At 34.8% G+C, this 26,625-nt stretch overlaps 1 protein-coding gene across 1 annotated transcript; it reads left to right on the forward strand.

Moving 5' to 3' along the window:
- Positions 1 to 1,329: 1,329 nt before the first annotated feature.
- Positions 1,330 to 23,265, forward strand: LOC144447665 (condensin-2 complex subunit G2-like). The gene is made up of 26 exons (XM_078137743.1): positions 1,330 to 1,452; positions 1,981 to 2,145; positions 2,741 to 2,861; positions 3,536 to 3,605; positions 4,203 to 4,287; positions 4,496 to 4,630; positions 5,426 to 5,520; positions 10,085 to 10,247; positions 11,173 to 11,265; positions 11,872 to 11,997; positions 12,560 to 12,739; positions 13,124 to 13,276; positions 13,909 to 14,131; positions 14,870 to 15,084; positions 16,312 to 16,382; positions 16,733 to 16,910; positions 17,469 to 17,642; positions 18,247 to 18,363; positions 18,518 to 18,706; positions 19,452 to 19,551; positions 20,149 to 20,336; positions 20,756 to 20,902; positions 21,410 to 21,492; positions 22,050 to 22,150; positions 22,345 to 22,450; positions 23,149 to 23,265. The coding sequence occupies exons 1-26, from the start codon at positions 1,330 to 1,332 to the stop codon at positions 23,213 to 23,215; spliced, it is 3,468 nt and encodes a 1,155-aa protein (XP_077993869.1). The 3' UTR covers positions 23,216 to 23,265.
- The last annotated feature ends 3,360 nt before the right edge of the window (positions 23,266 to 26,625 follow it).

The following is a 26,625-nucleotide window of genomic DNA, read 5'->3' on the forward strand; positions in this document are numbered from 1 at the left end:
CAGCGCAAGTCGGTAGTAATCCGTCTCTCACTGACAGGCAGTTGTAATTGGTTACTTCGTTTGGTTTACTACAAACGTCCTCAACCTCCAGTTTGAAGTAAGTCACATGATGACGCCATAACATCATTATGTTTATAGCAATGATCCACCAGCAAAATTAAACTATCGCTGTTGGTGTTACGAACAGAATCCTGTCCTAGAGAAATCCATTTGACTATACGGTGGAGATGATCGTCGTGTGTATAGTAACTTGACTAATATCCAGTACACAAAACAGAATGTGTCACACAATAACTTGGTAACACTTCCATCTAGTAATCACAGTGTCCTGGGTTCCCGCTCTGCTGGCCAACTTTTCTCTTTCCCTGTTAATAACAATACCTTGCATTCCTCAATGAAGATATGAATACAGGTTTTCAGGAAATGAGCGTATAGCAAACCCAAATTACGCAGGGTTTATTACTACTACTAACACGTTCTTATATTTAATTTCATGATCGAGATAACGTCAACATTTAAAGTATTAATGGGTTTTAAGCCTTCTCTTAGCACTTCAATAGTTTTAGTATACCTTCCCTTATATACAATAAAGAGTTAAGACTTAAATAATGTATGCGTGTATCAGTGGCGATATATTCAAAATATTGGGGGAGGGACGGATGTGAACACACTTTCATGAAACTGCAGTTCAGTGTGTGTAAACGGTACGTGTATAAAGTTAAAGTTACGAGCAGAATATTAACATACATCGTTATAAAATACAATATTCATATTCACGTACTTTTTTATCACTCTTTGATTGCAACCACGCTTAAGTGATTGTCTATGAATCAACCTATTGTTAGTCTACTTCGGATTCAAACACGGGCCCCAAAATCTTTATAAAGTTCTACAGTAAGGAAGTTGAACAGCTTGTTGTACCTACCATGGTGGTTGACATTTTGACTACGGGGTACCATACCTAGATTTGACCGCTGTTCTCATTCTACTACATTTGTTGGTGTCAGTCCACTTTTCAAGTAGAACCTTTCGTACATTTGACAATATAGTTCTTTTTTAAAATTTGATTAATAGTTTCATCTGTTTCCTTAACAAGATTTTTCTAGAGATCAATTTAACTTCAGTAAACCCTACCATGTAGCATAGGTTTGGCGTTCCCGGTGAAAACAGGACCTATTAGGCTACTGTACAATAGTGGTGAAGCTTTTTTCTCAGCAGCTTAGAGGGTCAAAAATATCTTCGCATTTCTTCGGTATTCATCGTATCGATTCGGCATTTCAGTCGAAAGGCGCCATTTTAGAAACTTCAAAACATTGGCTACAGTTTACGATGGAGGAGAGTAGTGACGAAAAACGGCGAGAAATTCTGTCACCTACAAGGACAAGAGTGGAATTCTTGGAGGCAGTGCACAATGACAGCCCGGATGATTTCCTGAACCGTTTAAATCAGCACGTAAGTGTAAAACAAGTGACGATAATCGATCCGATATGCAGTCGTCAGCTCATCCGTCTGCTTGTAACTTGTATTTTGTAGATGGATAGTACCACTCTACCTGCAACTAGTTACCACACTTATTCTTTTATAAGATAGTTATAGCAATTTTGCTTAAATTGTCTGTACACCGTGGGAGTATAGTGATCTGTTAACATTTTTGGCCAATAGGGTCAACAGATATCATGAGAGACTCAGAAAGCTCAAAACTCTTACTAGTCTAGCATACTCCCTCCGTGATGGATGAACTGTGTTATTATTACAAATGTGTATGAAAGCAAGTGTACTACTACTGGTGAGTAGTTATGAAACGTCTCATCATAATATTGAGATGAGAATAACCGTATGGCTGCAGCTGAAGACATGGATAACTACAAAAATGATATCTCACCTATTCATAAAACTTGTCAACATGAGCCCCTGAAAATGCCCCTTCAATTAATTTTGATAGTGATTTTTCTATTATACTAAAATATGATGTATTTTCAGCATTCTAAAGACTCAAACTTTGACCTGGATGAATTCTTACAAACTCTTGATCGTAAACAAATAACAAGCCTTTGGGATGGACTATACAATTTATGTAATGATACATTGATAAGTTCACCTTTAGCAGTTGAAGAAACAGATGAAAACCAAGAAGAGTTACAACAGGTGAGATTTTAAAAATATAATGTCTTAAATATGTCTACTACTAGTGGAATCTATGACACCAATTAGCATATTCTTGTACAGTATTGTTGAAAAACAGTGAGCAAGTGTTGAGTCACAGATTCAGTCAACAAACAGGCTGCTACAACGCAACTGATGAAAGTTTTTTGTGTTTTGTTTTTATCTCTTTGGTTTAAAAGTGCCAGAACTGTTTCTCTTCAGATATTCCTACAGTCATCCCATGTGCTATTTCATGGCATGACATTAGCAAAATGAAATTTGGATTCCCAACAAACAAATGTTCTGTCAATTTAGCATGAAGCTGAACATTGTGAATTTGTCATCAACTTTGTACAACAGCATACAAGTGCATGTTCAGTAATCTTCTAAAGCCACTCAAGCCTACACTAAATCGTTGATGAAAATGATAGAAATTAATTTCCATGGTAACTGTAATGTACTGTTTTCAATGATCATTTTGAATATGTAGAATTCGTGCATGTTAATTTTATTAATATTTTTTAGGAAGCTTGGGAGGTAACCCAACAATAATGATTAGGAGTAGACTTCATTGTTTATTTACATTGTTTATTCACAGACTGTGAACAGAACAGTTGCTATACTTGAGGGTATATTGACTGTAGCACTGAGTTACCTACATAATGTGGACAATCCAACAATACCTCAATCACTGGAAGACACAGCCACCATCCTTCATGGTAGGAGTTTTTATTATTCACTCTTGTCAATTGACAATACATTGCAGTGAAAACTTTTTTCTTCAGTAATGATGAAATGCTGTGAGATACTTTATTTTCCCTGAAAAGAGACATTGTCTGTATTGACCTGGACTGGTAAGATAGGGGGTTGCAGTGTGAGTGCTTTAATCCTATGTGCTTATAGAGGTTGTAATGGATTGTATGCTCTCCAGGGAGTTGAGGAAGTATAAAGGGCCATTGTACTGCTATAGATCTGTGCCAGGGGTAATAATTATAAAGCGCTTTGAGTACAAAGTGGGAAAGCACTATATAAAAACCATGATTATTATTATTAAGTTTATAGACTTATAACATCAGTTGTGAATACCAACCTTACAATTGATATAGACTAAATTATTATTACTGTATTCCATAGTTCTATATCAAACAGTGTGAACTTATAAACAAAATGATGACTGTACCAATCTAGTGATCAGAATATTATCGAGGAAACACCTGTGCAGAATTAAAGGCCCAACCATGCAGACTTCTGAATAAATCTTTGCTGAATGTGGAAGTAAATTTTGATGAATTCAATTTAAGGAAAAGGATGAAAGGAATTTATTTCATCATCAGGAGAACTACTCCTACAATATTTTATAGAAAGTGTAATCAAACTACTATTTTTTTTACAGGTGTTTTACTGGATTTTCCTTCATCAACAAAGAAGTTGCAGAACCATGTAGCCATGCTATGTGAACTTTGGTAAGGAAAGTCATGTGTGGGATTTGCTGATAATAATTGAGAAAGTGAGAAGTATTTCCATAGGCCGTAAATCAAGAAAGTCTGTTATTTGTCATGATATTTCATATTTATAATGTGACAAGTTATTACATTTTGAACCTTGTTACATAATATTACTAGAAGTACACTAATCTTGGAAGTAAGTTTTGCTCTGTTCTGTTGTTTCTGTTGACGTTCACCTACATGTGTAGCAATACTAATAAGTATCATGCCAAGTTATGGTTGTGTATGTACACATGGGCATCACTAGTAAGGATGAAGATTGTTGATTTGTTTTGACAATACTTCGTTGAATATTCCAATAGATGGGGTGCAGATAATATCATTTGTGAGATTGTGCCAGTCATTTATAGTGTATGTATAAAATGAGTACTTGTATGTATTTGTTTTGGTTGGTATACTATAATGTGGAGAGTATGTGAGTAAGATCATCTTGTTGATCTGGTTGCACATTTGAAGTGGCTAACTTTTCCATTGAGTGCTTATATACCATGGTGAGTCAGTAACACTTTCGCCTGTTTTCTAAGGGTTTTCCTTTCATTTTGCCTTTTTATCTAGGTGGGATAAAGACTTGCCAAAGAAAGAAGAGATCATCAACAATGCCTTAATGTTTGTTTTGCAGCAAAGTCTACAAAAACGTGCAGTAGTAAGTTTTACTTAATTTCATATTCCCTGCTGCAAATTAATTACAAAGCAAAGATAAATGTTTTCATGTCGGTTGATTTTCATTATTTTCAACTCTATTCCTCTCACATCCACTCAAATACAAAAAGAAATGTCCATGTTTTATGTTTCCGATAATGAAAACTGGAAACTTCTGCAGTTCAAAAGACCTTTTTTCTCCATTACAGGCAGCTGATGTGAAACGTATGTATTCCCTCAGACAGTCACTTCTTCTACAAGACTTTGGAGAAGGTAAAAATTTGGATTTGAAAGAGATGTTGAACCAATGTATGGCATCACCTGTATATTTGAAAAGTGATGAGGTAGGTTTATATGCAAGTTATGTTTCTTTTGTGTTTCCCTGTTATTGAATGATAAAATACTAGTATGTAAAATCAAAATCTGAAACCCTTTCCCTGGACAAATTAGTAGATCATAGGATAGGTATTATGTAAGGTATTTAGAAAGAATGCTAGAAGTCAGTAACCAGGGTGTAACATCTTATGACTGCATGCCTTGCTTTTACAGAGGTATAGACTCTGTAAGTTTTCATGCAGTAGGAAAAATAATGTTAACAAACAACTTTTAACTTCTGTACTTATCCTGGTAAATCTCAACACCTCATTCTAAAGTAATTCCAGCAGATATTATATATAAGTTGAAATGGAGAATAGGATAGAGGTTTGAAAATCCATCATTCATGGAAACTCCATGATCTTACTCCATACATAAAGGAATGTCATTTAAGAGTGTGATATCACATTGACGATCCATGTTAGTATCATACAAGCTTTGTGTACTGTATATTGTTGTAGATGTTGAAAGTATTTTTTTGTATATGTAGTGCAATTGCGAACAATAGCTACTTCAGGAATAAATGACAAAGAGATCTCCTAAATGGCCAAAAAAATTGGTTCGTTATTGCTCAGAAAAACAAAAAAATGTAAAAACAACAAATTTAAAAAGAATTACAGAAAAATAGTCAAAAAAAAAGTATAGTGTAGGAAAGGGAAATTGATATATTCTAAAATTCAGTACATAGAACCATTCAGTAAGAATTCTCCTTTTCCAAACAATTTCTTGTTCCTTCTCTGAGCTGTCTATTTTCTTAATTTTAGGGCCGCCGTTTTCTGAGTTTCAGTTTTGGAATGAATCCCACTTTCATTGAACAACTGCACAAGACTATAAAGACACAGCTGCCATACTGCCCAAGGTAATGAAACTAGTTTTGTTTACATTGAAAAGTCACCTTAGTCCTACCTCAGTTCGGAGTCAGGAAGGTTTCTTGTCCGCTTAAATAGGGAACTTGCAGTCCAGACTGAGCATGCTCAGATGCAAAGGACTATGGGATTATCTGTGGTTATCGTAATACCTAATCTGGCTACCATTAAAAACCCTCCAACATTGTCAGGGTAACTATGAATTGATCATTCATGGTTGCAAACAATGTAACAGCATTATTTACAATACCAATTCATTAGTATTTATTATCACATTTCCCATGATGCAACATTCAACATGGCAGGTTTGCAAGTTCCCTATTGAAAGGAGAACAACAACTTTCCTGATATTCACATGGTTACCAAGCCATACCTGTCCTAGTTGAAAGTACTAAACTGACGTACTATCTGAGATTACAGCTGGAATGGCCTGATGTAGGGATGCCTGCATGGAAATTGGGCTAGTGATGTTAAACTGACCAAGTACAACTGATTTTATTTTGTGCATTTCATCTTCACTCATTACACAGTCCGTATGTGTTGCAGATTACTTGATTATATAAGTAATATGTGACAGCATATTTTTCATTAATATCATTGCATTTATTCATTTATTCATTTATTTATTTATGTTTACATATTGTACTGTTATTACTGGTATGAAGACTAATTGTTACATTTCAAAAACAGTGAAAACCAAAACTAAACTTATGATTGATTAGAAGGGCTGATGTTAACCAGTAAATATAAAGGTAACTATTCAAAATTGCATGATGTCAAAGTGAGACATAAAGAGTCAAAACAGGTGATCGATGGCTTCGAACCTAGCAGGCACGAACTCACAATTACACTACAATTGCCAGTTTATTTTCCTGTCCTAGAAGGTGGTAGCAGCTAAAGTTGACTCGTTTAAGTGGTTTCACACAGTTGGCCTCAGTTTCAACTCTGTCCAACATTTGGGTCTGTAGTATCTCCGTAAATAGTTGACTATTGATTTTTATTAATCAGTCACCAAATGGTCTGACATCTACACTACAAGTCAGTCAGTCAATAATGTTAAAAACTGTACTTTGGTACTGTTATCTGGTAGAGATTATTTACACACAGTATAGTATGACAAGTTGTTACATGTATATTTTGTAGAACAATTCTTATTTTACAAGGAAACTACTGTTGAATTCATTCTATTTATTTATTTAGAAGTTTGTGTTTACTGTTTTTCAATAATTTCACAGCAATATACAAATGTAATAAAAATATCTGTGTGAATGGTTTTCAGTTCTGAGTAAATATAGTAAAATGTATTGCACACAAAAAAGGCAAATCATTGGGACTTATGGCAGGATAGATTTTTAGTTCCAAAGCAAATATTGTGAAATGTCTTGTCACTGGTCTATTGAATATTACAGAATCAAATTAAATTGCTATACTTTACATAGCATGTCATCAACTTGATGTAAAAATTTGAATCACAAATTGATTCAAATCAAATCAACACCATCCCATAAAGTAACACATGTGATGACCACTTAGCATGAACTCTTTGTATTTCAGAGTTGAAACAACCATGTTGAAAAATTTAGACATCAACTTGGTGTAAGAACTTAATCCACAAATGAAAGTAAATGAACTCAACATGTTTACATTCTTAAGCACATAAAAATGATAAAAAATAAGTTTGAACAACTTACTATACCCCCGGATACTTGAAAGTTGTCAACAATGCCACATGTACATCAGTAAAGTTGTATTTTTGACATAGCTTGATGTAAAGTTGTAGTTGCAAGTGTCATTAGTACTTTTATAGTCAGACTTACAAATAAACAACAAACTACTAGAAAGGTTCAAATCAGGACGGTATAAGTGTAAAATGAAAACCCCAACCAGCAAATAAAATTTTGCTACTTCAAAAAATAGATTACACTTGAAAGTATAAAGATCACTATAATGATTGTATAAATCACAGCACATAATGTATGTTCTAGACTGTTGTGACTATCGATAGTTTCAGTTCAGTCTTGTTCACCTGGACTTATCCTCAGACTAATCAAGGGGTTTTTGTTTTGTTGTGTTTTTTTATTGTGTTTTTTTTTAGTTCTTGATTTCCATCCAGAGCATAGCATAATTGATGTCTCTTGTCCCGTTATCATTCACCCATCCCCATGATTTTGCTAATCACAGTACAATTACCAAGTTCAGTTTCATTCCACTATAGGAGTTCTTTTTCTTGTTCATATGAATCAATTGCTTCCAATTCCATGCATTCATGATCTTGAGAGAAGAACAGAGATATTTCTTCTGGTTTGCTTGTTTGAAGTTATTGTTTCTCTGTTTATCACCTTTGTTCATTCACTGTGCAAAGACTTTCACACAGTTATTGCCTCTGTCAGCTACTATGACTCTTGGAGGATAGTCTTCAGTAACTGTGACACCGCAAGGGTCTGACAGTGCTCCGTCTGCACCACCAATGGGACCAACATACAGGCCAAAGCTGTCAAATTTCTGTATTCTGGATTGGTCAGTGATGTATAGGTAGCCATCCTTGTCAACTGCAATTCCTCTTGGAGATTTCAGTCGACCTGTACGCGTTCCTTCTGATCTGAATTGAAAGACACACTTATCATCATGGAACACCTGAATACAGGCCCAGCACTCATCAACTACATACAGAGTTCCTTGTCTGTTGAACGCTATGTGGTAGCATTTTGTTTTGTACCCATCACATTCAATAGATTTAATATATATTCCTTTCTTTGAGTAGACCCTGATACGTGACCCAATCAAAACTCTATCCGAGACATAGATGTGTTTGGTGATAGGATTTATTGCGATTCCATACGGGTTTTTCAGATCAGCCCTGCCAAACCACGTAATGTTTTCTCCAAATTCGTCACATCTAACTATCTGCTTATTGTGTTGATCAACACTCAAATATTCATTGTCATCTGTCACAGCTACATCAACTGGCAGAAATCCTTTGATCTGTTTGAGTTCTATTGTCTTTTCCCATTTCCTGTTAGCACCAGTAACCTTCAACCGACCGTTGCCAGTATCAGCTGCAACAATATCTCCGTGAATGTTGATGGCTACACTGTATGGGCTGTAGAACATCTCATCTTTAATTTGTAACTGCTCTATTTTATTTTCTGGATTTTCTGGATTTTCTTCCCCTGCATTTTTTTGTTCCCCATCTATATTTTCCTGCTTCTCTTCTGTATTTTCTTGCTCTGCAATCGTTTGTACAAACCCCCTTTTCACAACAATGGTGGTAGGAAGGCCAGGGAGAGACTGGTTATCTATTGTAATGTCCAGTAGGTATTTGCTGACACAGAGTTTATTAAGTAATAAATTGTATGTTCCATTTCCTTTGTATGTTACATTCAAATCCTCCATGGTTTGCTCTGGTTTTTTCTGTAAGCTGGCCTTTATTTCCTGGTGTGATGCAACATGTTTTCCTTCAGAAGACCTAGTAACGATGACCACAGTTACAGGTTCCCCACTAAATATTGTTGGCGATGGAACATTTTCAACTGTACATTTCTCCACACAGACTTCAGGTCTTCTCATTTCAGGTTCTTTATCATCATGTGTAGCCATATTTACTGACCTTGGTAACTTGAGTCTATGAAGTATGGTTGTGTCTGGCAGGAGTGAAACAACAGTGTCGAGTTTACTGACAGTTGGTTTTAACACCTTAGGTTTCTGAAGATGTATGTGATATCTTGTCCAGTTATAAGTATTCTACAGTTATGATGATGTTAAATGTTGCATTTTACCAGTAGCCTGGATGGTACTAAGTGATTCCATGTGACATACGTAAAGACTAAAATGACGTGTTTTGGGATGGTTAATTGTTTGTGCAAATATCTGTTCTCTTTTCATGTCACATTGGGGTATAAAGGTCTTGACAGTTAACACTTCAATAATTGAGTCATTCTTATCTGCAACACGTAACTTAGTTGTGCTGCTAGTGAGTGTTCCACCCTCATATCTATCAGAAGAAAGCCTGAGGTCTAGCAGCTAGACTATACATAACTTTAGTTCCAAGGAAATTAAACCTGTATTTTAAGTTTTAGTTGCTGTTGTTGTTTTAGTTATATTGTTTATATTCCTTTTTGTGTAATTTTGCAAGTCCACCAAACTTTATGTCCTATTTTGGAAAAATAAAGTTATTCTTTTCCTATTTTGATTAAAATTTACTTGAATTGAAAATTGAACTGACTTGGTTGAACAATGAATATTCATGACTCCTAAGTGCTTATACCCTTCAGTGTAAAACATCTCATGAATATTCATTGTTCACCATGAATAATCATTTATGCTGACTCCCATGAGGCATTGTTGCCCATAGCAAAGATACCGTATAAGGCACAAGATCAACTTGATGTTTCATCACAACAAAATCACAAATTAATTGTAGGTGATGTAAAATCATGAAATTACTCCAGAACCCATAGTTTATGAAAATGTCTTAATTTCCTGGAGCTGCATTCCCCTTTAAGCGTTATTAAAATCCGTGTTTCTCATTTCATTATTCTTTCCCTGTCTTCCCACCAGAACTATAGTGAAATCCTATGCTGAAGTGTACTTCCGGGCATGGAGAGCTGCGTCAGGACCATATCTACAGAAACTAGAAGTTCATTGTATCCAGGACTACATGTACTGTGCTGTATATGCATCTAGAACTGGGTCCAAGTCTATGGCCAGTATACTTAAACAGGTAAAGAACTATCCTAGTAATTGTCCCATTAAAAGAACTATCCTAGTTAATGTATTACTGTGCTGTAAATGTGTGTACTGTGCTGTAAATATGTGTGCTGTGCTGTAAATGTATGTACTGTGCTGTAAATGTATGTACTGTACTTTAAATGTGTGTACTGTGATGTAAATGTATGTGCTATGCTGTAAATGTATGTACTGTGCTGTAAATGTATGTACTGTGCTCTAAATGTGTGTACTGTGCTGTAAATGTATGAACTGTGCTCTAAATGTGTGTACTGTGCTGTAAATGTATGAACTGTGCTCTAAATGTGTGTACTGTGCTGTAAATGTATGTACTGTACTGTAAATGTATGTACTGTGCTGTAAATGTATGTACTGTACTGTAAATGTGTGTACTGTGCTGTAAATGTATGTACTGTGATGTAAATGTATGTACTGTACTGTAAATGTATGTACTGTGCTGTAAATGTATGTACTGTGCTGTAAATGTATGTACTGTGCTCTAAATGTGTGTATTGTGCTGTAAATGTATGAACTGTGCTCTAAATGTGTGTACTGTGCTGTAAATGTGTGTACTGTACTGTAAATGTATGTACTGTGCTGTAAATGTATGTACTGTACTGTAAATGTGTGTACTGTGCTGTAAATGTATGTACTGTGCTGTAAATGTATGTACTGTGTTGTGTTGTAAATGTTTGTACTGTGCTGTAGATGTATGTACTGTGCTGTAAATGTTTGTACAAGTTATACTTGTTTTATAATGTTGTTTTTATGTGTATTTTTATCTATGGGTTGTTTTTGAGTATTGTTGTGAACTTTTCTTTCCCTGCATAAAGTGTAACAATTAATAATAATAATAATAATAATAATAATTATAGGCCTACCATGTGAAATCATTTCTTATCTTTTTTTCACCCTGATAGTTAATGAGTCACTTTCATCAACAAAAGAAACACCAGGCTGTGGATGGAATGTTGCTCAGGTTATATGAGCCTATTATTTGGAGAGCATTAAAGGTATGTTATATGACGGTCAGCAGGACTTGAAATTAACAGTAGTCCCATATCCACAGACTACCAATCATGTAATGGAGTTACCATAATTTGTAGCTGGTAGCCCATTCAGGCCACCACTGATTATGTCATCATTTAAAGGATGGAAGATGTACGGACAAAAAAGTGTTTCAACAACACATATATTTCCACTAGAGGAAATCTGTTTTCAGTTCTGGGACTATTGTTCATTATCCTTGGGCTACTACCACTTTCTGAAATTGGTAGCCCACTAGGACTACTACCAAAGAAAAAGCTTAATTTCAAGCCTTGTAGTGTAGACTTACTCAAGTCTCCAGGCTTGTTTTATTCTTTATTTGAATAGAATATGTTTTAGAAAACTTATAGCAACTGTGTTTGTTTGCATAAAATGATAACCTGACTGAGTGACTGAAACAGTTGGGTGAACTGGTAAATCAAAAATTGGTGACATTTTTCTTCTACAAAACTGAAAATTAATGAACTCAAAACATTTAAAGATTATAAGACTAAAAAAAAAATAACTAACTTCCCATTCCCATGGGATTGGTGCAGTCTGACATAACACTAACCTTTGCATTCATTTATCAGGTTGCCAATGGTTCTGTACGGGCTAATGCTGCATCTCTGTTACTGGATGCATTTCCTTTATCAGATCCCAACGCTGAAAATGAAAAGAGAGATGAACTGTTACAGAAACAGTTTGATGCCTTACAGGTACGTAATGTATGTAATAATAACGTCAGGAAAATAGGGTGTAAAGCGAACACAAACATCTAATGCTATTTGTTACAACTTTTATGATTTCATATGACACAAATATCACACGATTACTAAGAAATCTTGCATATATGAAAATAAGTTTGAGGAGAAAAAAAAACAGTCTAGCAGTGAGCTTCTAATACAGTTTTATGTATTATTGCATAATTATGTACCAGTGATTACTGCATACCTTCATGTAAATGATATGCAAATGAGGACATCGTTCGCTACATTTGAAATCACTCTGATTTCTATGGAAATTTGTCGTTTCAGAAAAAAATATATAATGATAACAGATCTCCATGTAAAATGAGTTCCTGTGTGGTGCTCGGGGAGGGGGGGGGGGTTATTTGCACTCATGCCTGCTGTGTTTTCTGCTGCACTTTCACTCGCTATACTCAAGAAGGTACGGGTGCAAAGAACACTGCAAGCACTCGTGCAAATACTGCGTGTACGCCTCACTTATTCTATCATAGTCCTAGTAATGTATAGTCTATTATTTTCACTTACCATACAGGATTTGCTGGAAGATCCTTGTCCATTGGTAAGAGCCATTGGAGTACAGGGAATCTGTAATATTATCAGTGTCTTCTGGGAACTCATACCATCTACAACTGTTCAAGTTCTATTGAATAAAATAGTCAGAGAAATGGCCTATGATTCAGTTTCTAGCGATACAAGAGTTGCTGTCTTTAAGGTTGGTATGTCTAATGTGTTTAAATGTAAAATAGTTAATATGAATTAAACTTATGTTGAGATCAAATATAATTTTAACAAAAACAAACAGCTAATGATTTTAAACATAAATTTTGTCCTTTGTATTTTAAGGATCAAAAAAATCTCCTATAGGAGTTTGACAAACATTTGTTTTGCTAGAAAATTTGAATTTTGTTAATATTCTTATTGTTATGATAGAAAAGCCTTTAACTTACAATATGTTGAAATAAAACTTAGGAAGTCTGTTGGGATTTTGTTGTAGTAAAAATGATGTCTTTTTGTAGGTCATAAAAATGTAGTTTGTTGTTTCCATCATAGGTTATGGTAATATATTGTTTCATTTCTGAATTGTGTCTTTTCTTAGGGCATGTCATATCTGTTGAAAAACCACCTTTGTCATGTTTATCTGAATGCCTTGTTACCAGAACTGAAGAACTGTATTCATGACAATGCAGAGAAAGTCAGAATTGCTTTCATAGAACTTTTACTGAAAATCAAAGGACTGAAATCAATGAAAGTAAGTATAACACATTTGTTGTAATAATTGATACAATGGTGTTTTCAAAAAATTGTAGACAGGAATGTACTACTCCATAAAGGCCTTTGGGATGGAATTACCTGTAGTATGCAATGCCCTTCTTCAGTCATGTGACAATTTAACGCCCTTCTTCAGTCATGTGACAAGTTAATGCCCTTCAGTCATGTGACAATTTAATGCCCTTCTTCAGTCATGTGACAATTTAATGCCCTTCTTCAGTCATGTGACAAGTTAATGCCCTTCTTCAGTCATGTGACAAGTTAATGCCCTTCTTCAGTCATGTGACAAGTTAATGCCCTTCTTCAGTCATGTGACATAAATATATAACTGGAGAAGCTGAGTGATTCAGCTGAAATATCTGATATGTAAATTATTTCCTCTCAGGATTAGATCCAGAACTACCATAAGATAACTTTTAATTAATAAATTATATGAGTACCATCAAGTAGTTTAACTTGGCATAGAATCATTGTGGGCTTTCAGTCTGTTCTGGTTGATGGTCTTCCTCAAAATGACTAATTATAGTTACAGTTGACCTTAATTGTACTTTTATTACTATTTTGAATTATCATAATTCATTTGATCTGTATATTTTGTCATGATTTTTGTAGTTTTGGCATATTGTACCAATGGAATGGTTGTTAGCAAGAATGGAACTCGACTCTCCATCTGTGGTACGTCGACTGGTAAAGTTAGTCTTCAATTCCTTTATGCCAATAGACAAGGATGGAGCCGTGCAAGTGAATCGTTGTGTATCTCTGCTACAGTTAAATCATTTGGCAGCTAGAAGGTTTTACCAGTATGCCCACAAGAATATGCCACTGGCTACTACAGGTAAAAAGAATTGAATGTTGTACCTACCAACTTGTTGTGTTAGCTAAGTTTGGTACATGCATAGTGTTTGCTAGTATTTTAGATCAACTTTGTCAGATGAATATGGAGACATATTTTTACAAAAAAATGTTCCAGAAAAATAAAGAAGCAAAAGAATCTTGGTTAAATTTTCTCTCTAAAATCACTGTTTTAAATGCAATATCTGTTATTTTAAGAGATAAAGAAAAGCAGGGTTGCTTTCCACTGATTTGATTTGCAGATAGATGTAAGTTTTGGTGTAAGAAGGTGGGTTTGCTTTTCTAGCTATCTTTCAAACTATATCACAACTATATTACATTTACACACATTATATTATGATGTGCTTCCCTCTTCCATAAACATGCACAATCACGTTTGTATACATACATGTGCAGTGGTACTCTTGAGTACAGACACAGACACACACACACACACACACACACACACACACACACACACTCACACTCACACACATACACACACAGACACCACACACCCAGACACCACACACACACACACACACACACACACACACACACACAGACCCAGACACCACACACACACACACACACACACACACACACACACACACACACACACACACACACCATGACAGCACTTGAGGGATGGATCATTGAGTTATGGTAATTTTTGGGGTATCAACCATTCAACACAGTCATGCAACTTCTCGACCTGACTGATTTTCTTCTCTTTGAGCAGTGAAATTCATCACATGTCTATGTCAGACTGTATTTGCCTGGGTGAAAGAGAGACAACCAGAAAGACAAGATAATGAAACTGAGGAGGATGAAGACAGCAATGAAGAAAAAGAAAACGAAAATGTTCTCCCAGATAATTCATCTGTAGAAGTAATTGAAGGCATGCTAGAAACTATTGCTGTCCTGTTGGCTGCTATTGATGGCGATTTACAGAAGGTTTGTCAAGTATTGTCGAGTGCTATATTTGCAAGGGATTTCATTTTCACTGAAGAGAAATTGTAACATGTTCTACTTGGACCTATTTCTTGGTACCTAAAATAGAATATAACTGCCTAGGCACATCATAAAAATAATGAACATTCAGTTTCTTGGTTGACACCATAACTTTCACTCCAGACATGTCACATGCATTACTATAGGCGTGCTTGAAAATAAGTCAAACAACATTTATATTATAATAATAGTAGCTAAAAAGGGTATCTGTGACTTGGAAGTGCGATTCGCACAAAAGTGACAGACCTTGGTAACTATAAGAGGTGGCAAATTTGATTTGTGTTATGATTGAAGAATGACATTACTGAATTTTGTACAAAGACACACACCTACTTTGTAATTTGTCAATATGTTATAGTAGTTCATTGTTCATACTTCGATTGGAAGCACTTTATAAAGAGTGGTTGTAACCAGGTCAAACATAGTAAATGTTGATGTGAATAATTGTAACAGATCAGACTGCCCCTTTAAGTCCATTTCTTAATTAGAATTTCAACACATGACTTGAATTCTACTGTTACATCATTCTTATTCTTGTGATTGTTATTTTGTTATTTTTCCACAATCTCAAACGCATGCACACACACACACACACACACACACACACACACACACACACACACACACACACACACACACACACACACACACACACACACACATATATAAACACGCAGGAAGCAAACCAGAATCTGAAAGTCAAAATAATAAAGAAGTTCTGTCTTGCTTTGCCAATATTCTTTGGAAATATTGAGGTAGGTGAATTTCATCTTTAGGGACAATCGCACAATGTGGCACAAGCTTAACCAATGAACATTGCTTGTTTAGGTCAAACCCCTCCCCTCCCCTAAAGGAACGTTCACAAGTGATTCTGTTTTGGAATGTTTGTAAGAAACTCAATATGAAAAGGAATTGGAAGAAATGTATATATTGAATCAAAGTTGCACACATGTTGAAACAGTCATACTGTGGAGTTGTAAATAAAAATCTATCAACAAAGTACAAAATTAAAGTTCTTTCATACGAGAGGAAATTTTTATGTTGTAGGTGAGAGTGACTGGTAATTGCATTATATTTCTGAATGTATGTACAAGTTCTTATTTTTTTTTTGTAGGAAGATATGGTACACTATTGCTTTGTATTCATTTAACAATATCTTCTTTTTGACAGAGTTCTCGTGCTGTACTTGCCATGACTTTTATTGCTGGACATATGCCTGCTTCTTCACTGCCATACTTCAGGTAAAGTATTTAATACTTATATCTCTGTATCTTATATAGCTGTCTCTGTTTATGTACTGAGAATTATATGCACGTTGTAAGACTTAGAAAATGCTCAATATCACTATGGTCAAGACTACATGCTTCAGAAACCGTAGAATGGTTTATTTAGGTTACATGTATCTTTTTCGTGGTGGAATTTCAGTCAGTGTTATGACTGAAAGAGGTGTCCTTGATGGCACTTCTGTTAACTTTTTGCTAAACCTGTTAAGGAGTGTACATGCGTCAAAATTCAAATCTGCCATTCAATAAGTTCAGGTGACTGGATGGAGTAGGGAATGTACTAATACTTTCATACTATATGTTTGTAGCCGTAGCTGTTTTTCCAAGTTGAAACGCCAGACCAACGACTCTAAGGAAGAGTACTATGGTATTCTACTGGACTGTTTGTGTAGATGGGGTAGAATATCAGACGTATTTGAACTTATCACTGACTGGTTAAAGGCTGGATTGAATACCAACCACACTGAACCACCCTCAGCTACAAAGGTAGGTTGAACAAACTAAAAATATTGTAGCCTACCTTTTATTTCTTAGACATTTTTGAGTTATAATCTGAAGCAGTCTGCTGAAATCCTGTGTAAATTTAACAACTGTTGTATCATGGGATGATTATGTATGATAAATTACTTTAAAAATAAATGAATTGAAATTGGTTGAATAAAGTACATCATTTCTATAGAAATATTGTCATGTACATATTTTGGGAATTTTGGCTATAACTTGAATGATATCCTACAGTGTTTTATTTAAGGGCGGTAAGTAGGTAAAATCTACCGGGGTTCCCACATCATTTTACCGGGGTTCCCCACCTAAACTATGATACATTGCATGGGAAGCACTACCAGTTTTACCTCTTTCCCCCTTTCTGTTACCGGGGTTCCCAAACCTTAGCAAAAACACTGTCCTAGTAACTCTAATGATAACAGTCTTTGATTCCCCTCTGACGGACAGCAAATTCTTGTGACAAACCAAAAATGTTCTCCTTTCTCTTACTCTGAGATGAATCGCAAAAAAACAAATATTTTATTATTTGAATCTTCCCAGTCTAAACGCAAGACAAAGAAGTCAGTCAAGTTTAATGAACCAGTTGAACCCCAACCTCAGTTGGCATTGGCATTCCTAACTAGAATGATGCAAAAAACTACTACAAGATCTGCAGTGTTGCAAACAGGAAAACAAGAACTACGAGAAGTGGCTGCTTTACTCAAGACTTCTATGGTTAGTATGAACTGTTCTCATTCCTCTATTTTCTATACATGCAGATTTTAAGTAGGCTGTTTACTGTGCTGCTGTCATTAGCTGTCATAGTACCTCCTAGGTCTTGAAACTAACTTACATGTAACTTGTGTTGAGAAGTATTAAAACTGAATCAGTAAGCAACATCCCCAAAAGTCATTACCAAACACTCCCTCTTGTATGTTAAATTTACATAATGTAAATTATCACATGCACACTTTATATGCTTCATGTGTTAACTCCTGTGTTCATCTCTGCTGTGTGTTCATTTACATCATGACTTCATTTGAATAACAATGTCATGGTTGTAATCAGGATATTCGGTGTACATTTTCAAATTTATAATTATCAACTTTTTCACAGTTCTCAAGATAAGCGTGGGTTTTGAGGTCGAAGAAGTACAACGGCAGCTAACATTGTAACACAACAGCACCATAAACAGGCTTGATGTATATCTAAACTATTTCATTCAAATTTACTACAAAGATAACACATCCTATTCTGCATACACAGGAACTTTCTTGAGTGGTCTTCTTCACAGCAATCCTCCATACTTAGCATTGTTTTATTTGTTTGATTTCTACAGCAATGTATAGAGCAAAGACTGCTTGGCAGTGGTCCATTGTCGGATTTTGTAAGTGATGAATTCCTAGTCAGTGCCTTGTGTTCATACTGCAAAGTACAGCTCCATCTAAACAGTGAGGTATGTTATATCTTTATCCTTGTATAATTTTATGAATGAATGAATGAATGAAATTTATTTCACCAGATAACATTGACTACTGCTAATTCAACTCCTGCCATCTCAACAAACTGACAAAAAGGCATTATACTTTATCAACTGTTTTTACTTGCAGAATGATAGAGCCGATGATATGTTTACATTTCTTGGTGAAATCTTAACCTGGGCTGATGTAGAGCTCATTCCAGTTGTTGCTAAGAAACAGGATGTTGCAGCCCGACAACCACCTAGAAGTGCTTCTAAGAGAAAAGGGACAGCTAACCAGAATGATAATGTGACAGACTTTGCAACAGACATTATTCAGGTATTTGTTATGTCACTGTTTTCATTTATCGACTGCAGCTTTTGATTTTTTGTGTGAATAAAGCAACCAAGGAATTAATATGTAAGTTTCATTTGTGAAATATGTTAATATGCAGTTAATTTTTTACCTTCTACAAGGGGAAGTATGTGTGGTTTTGTTGTCTGTCTGTCTGTCTGTCTGTCTGTCTCCATCATCGTTGTTCTCATAAAAATCCAGGTCAGTTCAAATGAAATTTAATTCACAATCTATTGGAAAAATGGCTAGAAATGACCAGATTTGAGGTGAAATCTGTGAATAAATAAGCATTATGATTTAGTGTAAGCCGTGTTCAGTAACTTTATCTAGTGTCACATAGTGATGTATGACCCACATTGAAATATTTTTTCCTCACATATCCACACATTGATGATGCTCTTTACATAAGCTTACAAAAGCAGTAATTACGGATTCAAACCCAATTATCAATATAAATTTACCCAATATTTAACAGTATTTTCAATTATAATGGTAGTTTTCGCATTTTCATTTTTCAGTGTATGATAAATTTTCACACCAAAAAATCTTTCAATGACATCACACGACAGATTACTTGGATATTGAACTCAATATCATGTTTTGTACAAATGGTACAAGCACATACATGTACATACATACACCATATTGGAAGCATGCAGGTTAAATCTGGAGAAATATTTATATGCAATACAGTGTATAAACAAAACTTCAATATCTCATTTCTTTCCAGAATCTGCTAAGAATTTCCAGTGAGATGGTATTATTTGGTAAATGTAGGGTTGAAGATTTCCATCAACTGACTGATTTCACCAGACAATTGCTTGCTACTGGTAAGTATGTCATGAAACATGAACTAACTTTGACACCTGAAAACTTAGTATGTAAACTAGGCTTTTAGAAGTCAAATGAAATTAAGAAGGGAAATTGCCTAGCCTGAAATCCTCTGTGTTCTCATCGGCTAGTTTTGTTTTTTGGAAATAAAATACACTCTCCATTTTCTCAAACACAATTGTAGACCATACATGTACATAGCCTTTAATTCTATCAATGGATCATAGTCAACTCTCTATATATGCCATCCTTTCCATAATAGGACTTCTCTATAGGATTTCCTAATGAATGTATGGTTTATCTACCACTACATTCTTTCAAATGTTTCACTTTTATGGAAAATTTATTAACCAATTTACTCAGAATAAGTTGATACTATAAGCTGAGAGGTTTCAACGACATTTTCACTTAATAATAGACAGCGAGTATTGTTTGTTTTTACAGTTGTCAGAAATGTTAGCCTGTAAGGTCTGTAGGGATAGAGCGCCCTCACACATCAGTCAACAGCAAAGTGAGGGTGGAGCAACACAAGTATCTCACTGTGTACATAAATATGTGATTTTATTAAAAGTATTTATCTGATTATGTTTGCCTAGATTATAGAGCTTCATTCCTGCCAATGTTAACCAGACTATTATATCAAATGACACAATATAGTTTGATTTTAACTGGTGGTGAAGAAAATGCTTTATCAGAATGTATGGCTCTCTTACTGGGTGAAATTGTCATGGCCTTGGCAAAGTGTGCCAGAAAACAAGCTGATAATCCTGCTAATGTGAAAGAAGTAAGTTTGTAGTAGTAGTAGTAGTAGTAGTAGTAGTAGTAGTAGTAGTAGTGGTAGTGGTAGTGGTGGTGGTGGTGGTGATGGTGGTAGTAGTAGTCATGGTGGTGGTGGTGGTGGTGGTGGTGGTAGTAGTAGTAGTAGTGTAGTAGTGTGGTGGGGGTGGTAGTAGTAGTAGTAGTAGTAGTAGTAGTAGTAGTAGTAGTAGTAGTAGTAGTAGTACACTGCTGGCAAGATTATGCTTGAACAATCACATGTATGACGCGATCAGTCATAAATTGTTGTCTTTTCCTATCTTCATTGCATATAAAATATACATTGATGTTTTGATCATTCAAGTGTAAAATGTCAACTGTGTAGTTTTCTTAATAACTTACTTTACTTAATATTTAGAAAACAAAATTGTATTGTTTGTGTTACAGTTATTCAGTAAAGTGTCATCCTTATCTGATGTACTTAGTCACTGCCAGAAGTACCAGTCACTCAGTCCAGTACTAAGACAACACATAATGGCTCCTATTGTAACAGCTGTGGTAGCGGATATGACAAATGCAATTCGTAAGGTGGGTGTCACTGAATGTTCTCTATCATGTCATGTACACTTAATAATTGACAAAGGTTTCAGTTCTTTACGACATGTTTATTATATTTCAGAGATTTATATTTTAATTTATTGGCAGGTACATTTCAGTATTGCAGTACACATTTCTTTTGAATGTTTCAGATCCCTTTAAAATAAAGTTTCCATATTTACATTTTTATTAACATATTCAATATTTAAAATATTATATAAGAAGTGTAAGTTTTTTAGAAAAAAGAAAACTTTAATCCTGTTTTCTAAATATCAAGTTTTGTTGTTATTGTTGTTGTTGTTGTTGTTGTTGTTGGTGGTGGTGGTGTTGCTGCTGCTGCTGCTGCTCCTGCTGCTGCTGCAGGACAGGGGTTTATATGTAGGATGTATACCTTCATAATGCAGTATATTTGTCTTCATTTGCAACCCTACATATTACATGCATTCCAAATCAAGTTTTGTATAAAGTAACATTTTGTGTTTGTCTTTGTAGGATTGCCTTCAGGAAGCCAAGGATAATGTAACAGAACTGCCTACATTATCTGCCTTTCTACTTGGTATTGTATCAAAGACTAAAACTATGACATGGTTAGTGTGTACATATATGATCAGACTGAGAAATGATAATGAGAGTATACTTTATGTAGTTTTAGCTGTTATACAGGGATTTAGCTCATTTTAAAAGTAGGAGGTAAGATTGTTAAAGTTAGCAGTAAACATGTATGAGGGACAACCATGAATCTGCCTAGCAGTGGATATATATGCGTGTTGTCAATGGCCCCACTCCCCTTGGAGTGCTTGTTGTCAAACTGTTGTTAACACTTTATGAATAGCAGACACCAGATGCATACACAAGAAGCTCACTGTGCACTTAACGTACAATCCTTGAAAACTGCACTGAATGCTATCAACACTAGGGCTCCTTAGTACCTTGATGGTATTGCCCCACACGCAATCCATGACCACATACGTGACAACCAGTATTGGTGCTTGTACGTCACAGATACAGATACAGATACAGACACAGACACAGATACATAAAGCAATCAATCTTCTAATAAACCTTTGAAGTTATTGAATCCACACTTTTGAGGCGAGGAGTCTTTAGAACCTGATTTCTGATTATTTTTCTAATTTCTTGACAGTTTCTTTGTGAGTGAACTAAAACAATGTATGGAAGCTGGTGCATTACAAACTTTACATAATTACTTAGCTGTAGTACATATCTTGTATACACTCAACAGAGGTAAGTATACAAATCTCCTAGCTTTAATCTATCAAATGTCTATTGTATGTATAAATTACTGCTCTATGTGACAACAGACAGCAAAACTAGAGTATTCCAGTTTAACAGGGTTATAATGTACCCTGTCAGTCCATAACACAGTCACTTCTCTGATATGCAATATTTGAATTAAGTATATATGATTGTTGTTTCAGGTCATCATAAAATTCCTAACATGAAAGATTGTCTGCTGGCAGCCCAACTAGACTTAGAAAATATGGATATACCACAACAAGAAGGTGAAGAGGAAACAACACAACAGTAAGTCTTCAATGTCAATTAATTCTATTTTCTACTACACTAGTTTATCTATTACATTATTCATCAGTAATTTTACTAAGGTTTTGGACCACTGTAACAGAAAGGGAGGAATATGGTAAAACTGATATAGTTTCCAATGCATTATGCTATAATTTTGGTGGGGAACCCCAGTAAAATAAAATATATACAGATACTTTAGAAACAATTCGCTCCAACAAAGACTTATTTTTACAGACCATACCTTTATGGAACTCATTACCACCAAGTATAAAAGCAGCAAGGAGACGTACACCACATTAACAATCACACATCATGGTATTTTACAGGGCTTGAAATTAACTTTTTACTTTGGTCGTCCTAGTGGGCTACCTGTTTCAGAAATTGGTAGCCCAAGTATTGTGACCTGTAGTCCAATATTCCTGAAAATAGATTTCCTCTATTGGAAATATGTGTATTATTAAAATACTTTCATGTCCATAAATCTTTCATCCTCAGCACATAATTAGTTGTAGCCTGAGTGGGCTACCACTTGCAAATTATGGTAGCCCCATGACCAGAATTGACAGTCTGTGGACGTGGGACTATGGTAGCCCCATGACCAGAATTGATAGTCTGTGGGCATTGGACTACTGTTAATTTCAAGCCCTGTTTTATCATTGAATCTTGTAATGATTTTGTTTCTTTTTCTACTTTCACAGTAAATTGCACAGATCCACACTAGACCTTGCTAAGGAAACACTGGTTGCTATCGGAGCTGTTGCCTAGTTACAGTCAAAGCAGTCTTTATGGGAAATAATCCATATTTTATACATGCCCTTGTTAACATTTGGATGAAAAACTGATAATTAATTTCTAGCATTTAGATTACTTTTTTAAGATAAAAAACAATTCACTAATTAATCTATGATCCAAATTCGGATCTACTTTATACTACCGTAATTCACTATTTTAAGATTTAGTATACCATCTTGTGTGTGTAATGGAAATAACTATTTTAACATTAAATATTGTTTTGTAAATGTAAACACTGTGATGTATTATAATAAAATAACCCAAACCATACCCTGGGTTTACCAGTAAAACCCTTCTCTGTCATTGATGGTGTCTAGTCTTTGTTCAATTTATAAAATGCTCTCAATTAACAAGGTCAACACGTCTCGTCATCATTTCATGATGTTCTTTCAAATGTAATAAGTAACGAAACACATGTAAACATAACAACGTGAGCGACATTGTCTCACACAATGCATTTTGTAACTGGAAAATCAAGTATGACATGCATTCTACTTTTTTTTTTTAAATTTTTGTGCTGGGAATTCTTCCCAGCGATTTTCTGAATTGCAGACAAATACAAACAAACACACACAAATGCTACAGAGACATTTGGGTTTGGGACTACGTGATAGGGCTATACTGCACGCTCTATATCACGTTGCTGTGGAACTGTCAAGGCTTTCCTAGTCAGTCCACAGGCTATCCCAGAGTCACCCAGGCCCGGCAAACATAGCACCTGCGGGCTCTGTGTGAGTAATCGTCCCCGACTTTTTGAGTCATTACTCCAGGAGTCCCCCTAAATTTGCACTCGTCTTGTAAGTGAGACACGGCTGATATATGACATCATGGAACAAGTATGACATGTGTATTCACTTAATTTGTTCAATAGTCCCAGTAAGCAGGTTCATAAGGCTGGAACTTCAATACTTACAGTCTTTGTCCTGATATGAGGAAGGCAACAGTCAAGAAATGTAGACCACAGGGTAAAGGACAAATAATAAATTTTGTACTCGCGATTTTCTGGATTTCTAATATTATTTTCTGTATATTTCAAATAAAGTTTTAAATACGGTTTCCTCTCACTTTTTTTTTTATTTCCTACCTGATATCAATGTCTTATCTGAGTTTATCAGCTTTGCATTAATTAGTAGCTTGCTAGAGAAACTCACTATTTGCCCAAATTAACACATTATGCCGTGAGTGTAAACATCTACTGATCCGATTAATGGTAGTACACATGTAATCGCGAGTACACAATTGATTATTTGTCCTTTACCCTGTGTGTAGACATGAAAAGAGTAACGTGGTTATATATCAAAGAACATTATTTTCATTATGTATTGAATATTGTAAACTGTAAATGTTACTAATAATGACAAGCAGTATATGTCGGTGGCTGTCAATAAAATCACTGAAATAACATAAGCATAAATTTGTATTTCTTTGTGTGTCTGTATGTGTGTGTGTTATAATTTCATTCTGTTCCTGGAAAATGTAAATTATGTTTTGAATATTATTGAAAACTGCAAGTGATAATAATAATGACAGACTGCATGTGGATGGTTGTCAATAAAATCACTGAAATATATGCAGAGATTTGTATTTCTTTGTGTGTGTGTTGTAATTTCATTCTCTTCCTGGAAAATGTAAATTACGTTTTGAATATTATTGCAAGTGTTAATAATAATGACAGACAGTGCATGTGGATGGCTATCAATAAAATCCCAGAAATAACATATGCAGAGATTTGTTTGTCTGTGTGTGCTATTCTCTTCCTGGAAAATGTGAATTGTCAGCAATAGAGTATGATTGTAAATTTCAAAGATGAATAAATGTTAAATCTTAATACATAAAATGGAGTCAGTTTGGGAAATACTCCAGGAAGGTGAACACATGTTTACTATGAAAACTCCTGGATATTTGAGGGACTAGGTGTACATACTGTGAATTTTGTATTCATGGCTATGATAACTGAAGTCTTGGTGTATGTTTGCACACTTAGATGGTACAACACAAGCCCCTTGATTAACACAAACAAAAAACTGAGATAGAATTTACCCAAAATAAATAAATTTATTAAACAGACAATTTTTTTGACCATAAAATCTGAAACATGATTACAAAATTATCCTATCCTTTACTATTCAAATAATAAATGAGTAATAGTGAAATACTTCAAAAAGGTGTTGTACATCGGCCACTGCTTGATATTCAATGGCTGAAAATGATTTTCAAATTTGCATAACTGAAAAGAATGAAGATCATTGGTTCACAAAACCTTTAAAATTTACATAACTGAAAAGAGTGAAGATTATTGGTTCACGATACATTTCAAATTTGCATAACTGAAAATGATTGAAGCTCATTGGGAGAAAATAATTTTCAAATTTGCATAAAAAAATGACAAGCTCATTGGTGGAAAATACATTTAAATTTTTTATAACTGAAAATGAAGCTCACTGGTTCAAAATAAACATCAAATTTACATATTACAATAATTGAGCTCAATGGTAGGAAGTAAATTTACAAATCAATAATTGAGAAGCTCATTGGTAAGAAGCAAACTTGAAATTTGGAAAATGGTTGAAGTTCAAAAATAACTTTGAAATGGAAATCATGCACATAGCATAATAATGATATTTTTAAGTTATAAAATCAAAACAGTGAAACCACAAACATGATAATCTGTTTCAACAAAATTCATACTGACATGTTAATCTCTGTGTGTCTTCTATTGTAGTATATATATCCTTCTCCACAACCCTAGGACATAAGCACTATAAAGTATATAACAGATAGCCCAGATTTCGGTAAGTCAAAACTGAAGATATGTAAACAGCAAAATGAATGAAGACTTAAACAAAATAGAACAATATTGTGAGTTGCATAAAACACAAGCCAAAGGAACAAACTAATTGGCATTCTGAAGATAAACTAAATAAATTCCTGAAAACTGAACAATCAGAAAAATTGTGACAACGTTTGAGATATTGAATTATTTTTCTCTGGGTTTTTAATGTTGTACAGACACTATTTTAACAATGAATAAACTCGTGAACATAAGGAGTCTTCAGCGTGTACAAATAAAAAATATCTGGTATATAGAATTTAAGATACAGTCTTTTATAACACTGCTCTAATGATGGTTTGAACAGGTCAAAGTTCATATGTAAATTAACATGTCACCTGATTACGATGGCATAACATTTACAATTACTCCTTGCATATATATCCTTGTATTTCACATATCCCAATTATGCGTCATAACATGTTAGCTGCCATTTTGGTAATATTATTATTATAGTGGAAATTGGAATCTCTGAAAATTGCCAGTAAAGCAGATGTATCAATTTGAGTCCTATGTATCAGCTGAACCCGTCTCTGATTGGATGACAGACAGG

The sequence above is a fragment of the Glandiceps talaboti genome, chromosome 16, assembly GCF_964340395.1.
Source record: "Glandiceps talaboti chromosome 16, keGlaTala1.1, whole genome shotgun sequence".
NCBI classification, from domain to species: domain Eukaryota; kingdom Metazoa; phylum Hemichordata; class Enteropneusta; family Spengelidae; genus Glandiceps; species Glandiceps talaboti.

Bases quoted from the DNA above. Each gene is read 5' to 3' on its own strand.
- LOC144447665 (XM_078137743.1), top strand. From the start codon at position 1,330: ATGGAGGAGAGTAGTGACGAAAAACGGCGAGAAATTCTGTCACCTACA. The intron at 4,631-5,425 runs GTAGGTTTATAT...TCTTAATTTTAG, and splicing joins TATATTTGAAAAGTGATGAG to GGCCGCCGTTTTCTGAGTTT. The intron at 17,643-18,246 runs GTTAGTATGAAC...TGATTTCTACAG, and splicing joins CTTTACTCAAGACTTCTATG to CAATGTATAGAGCAAAGACT.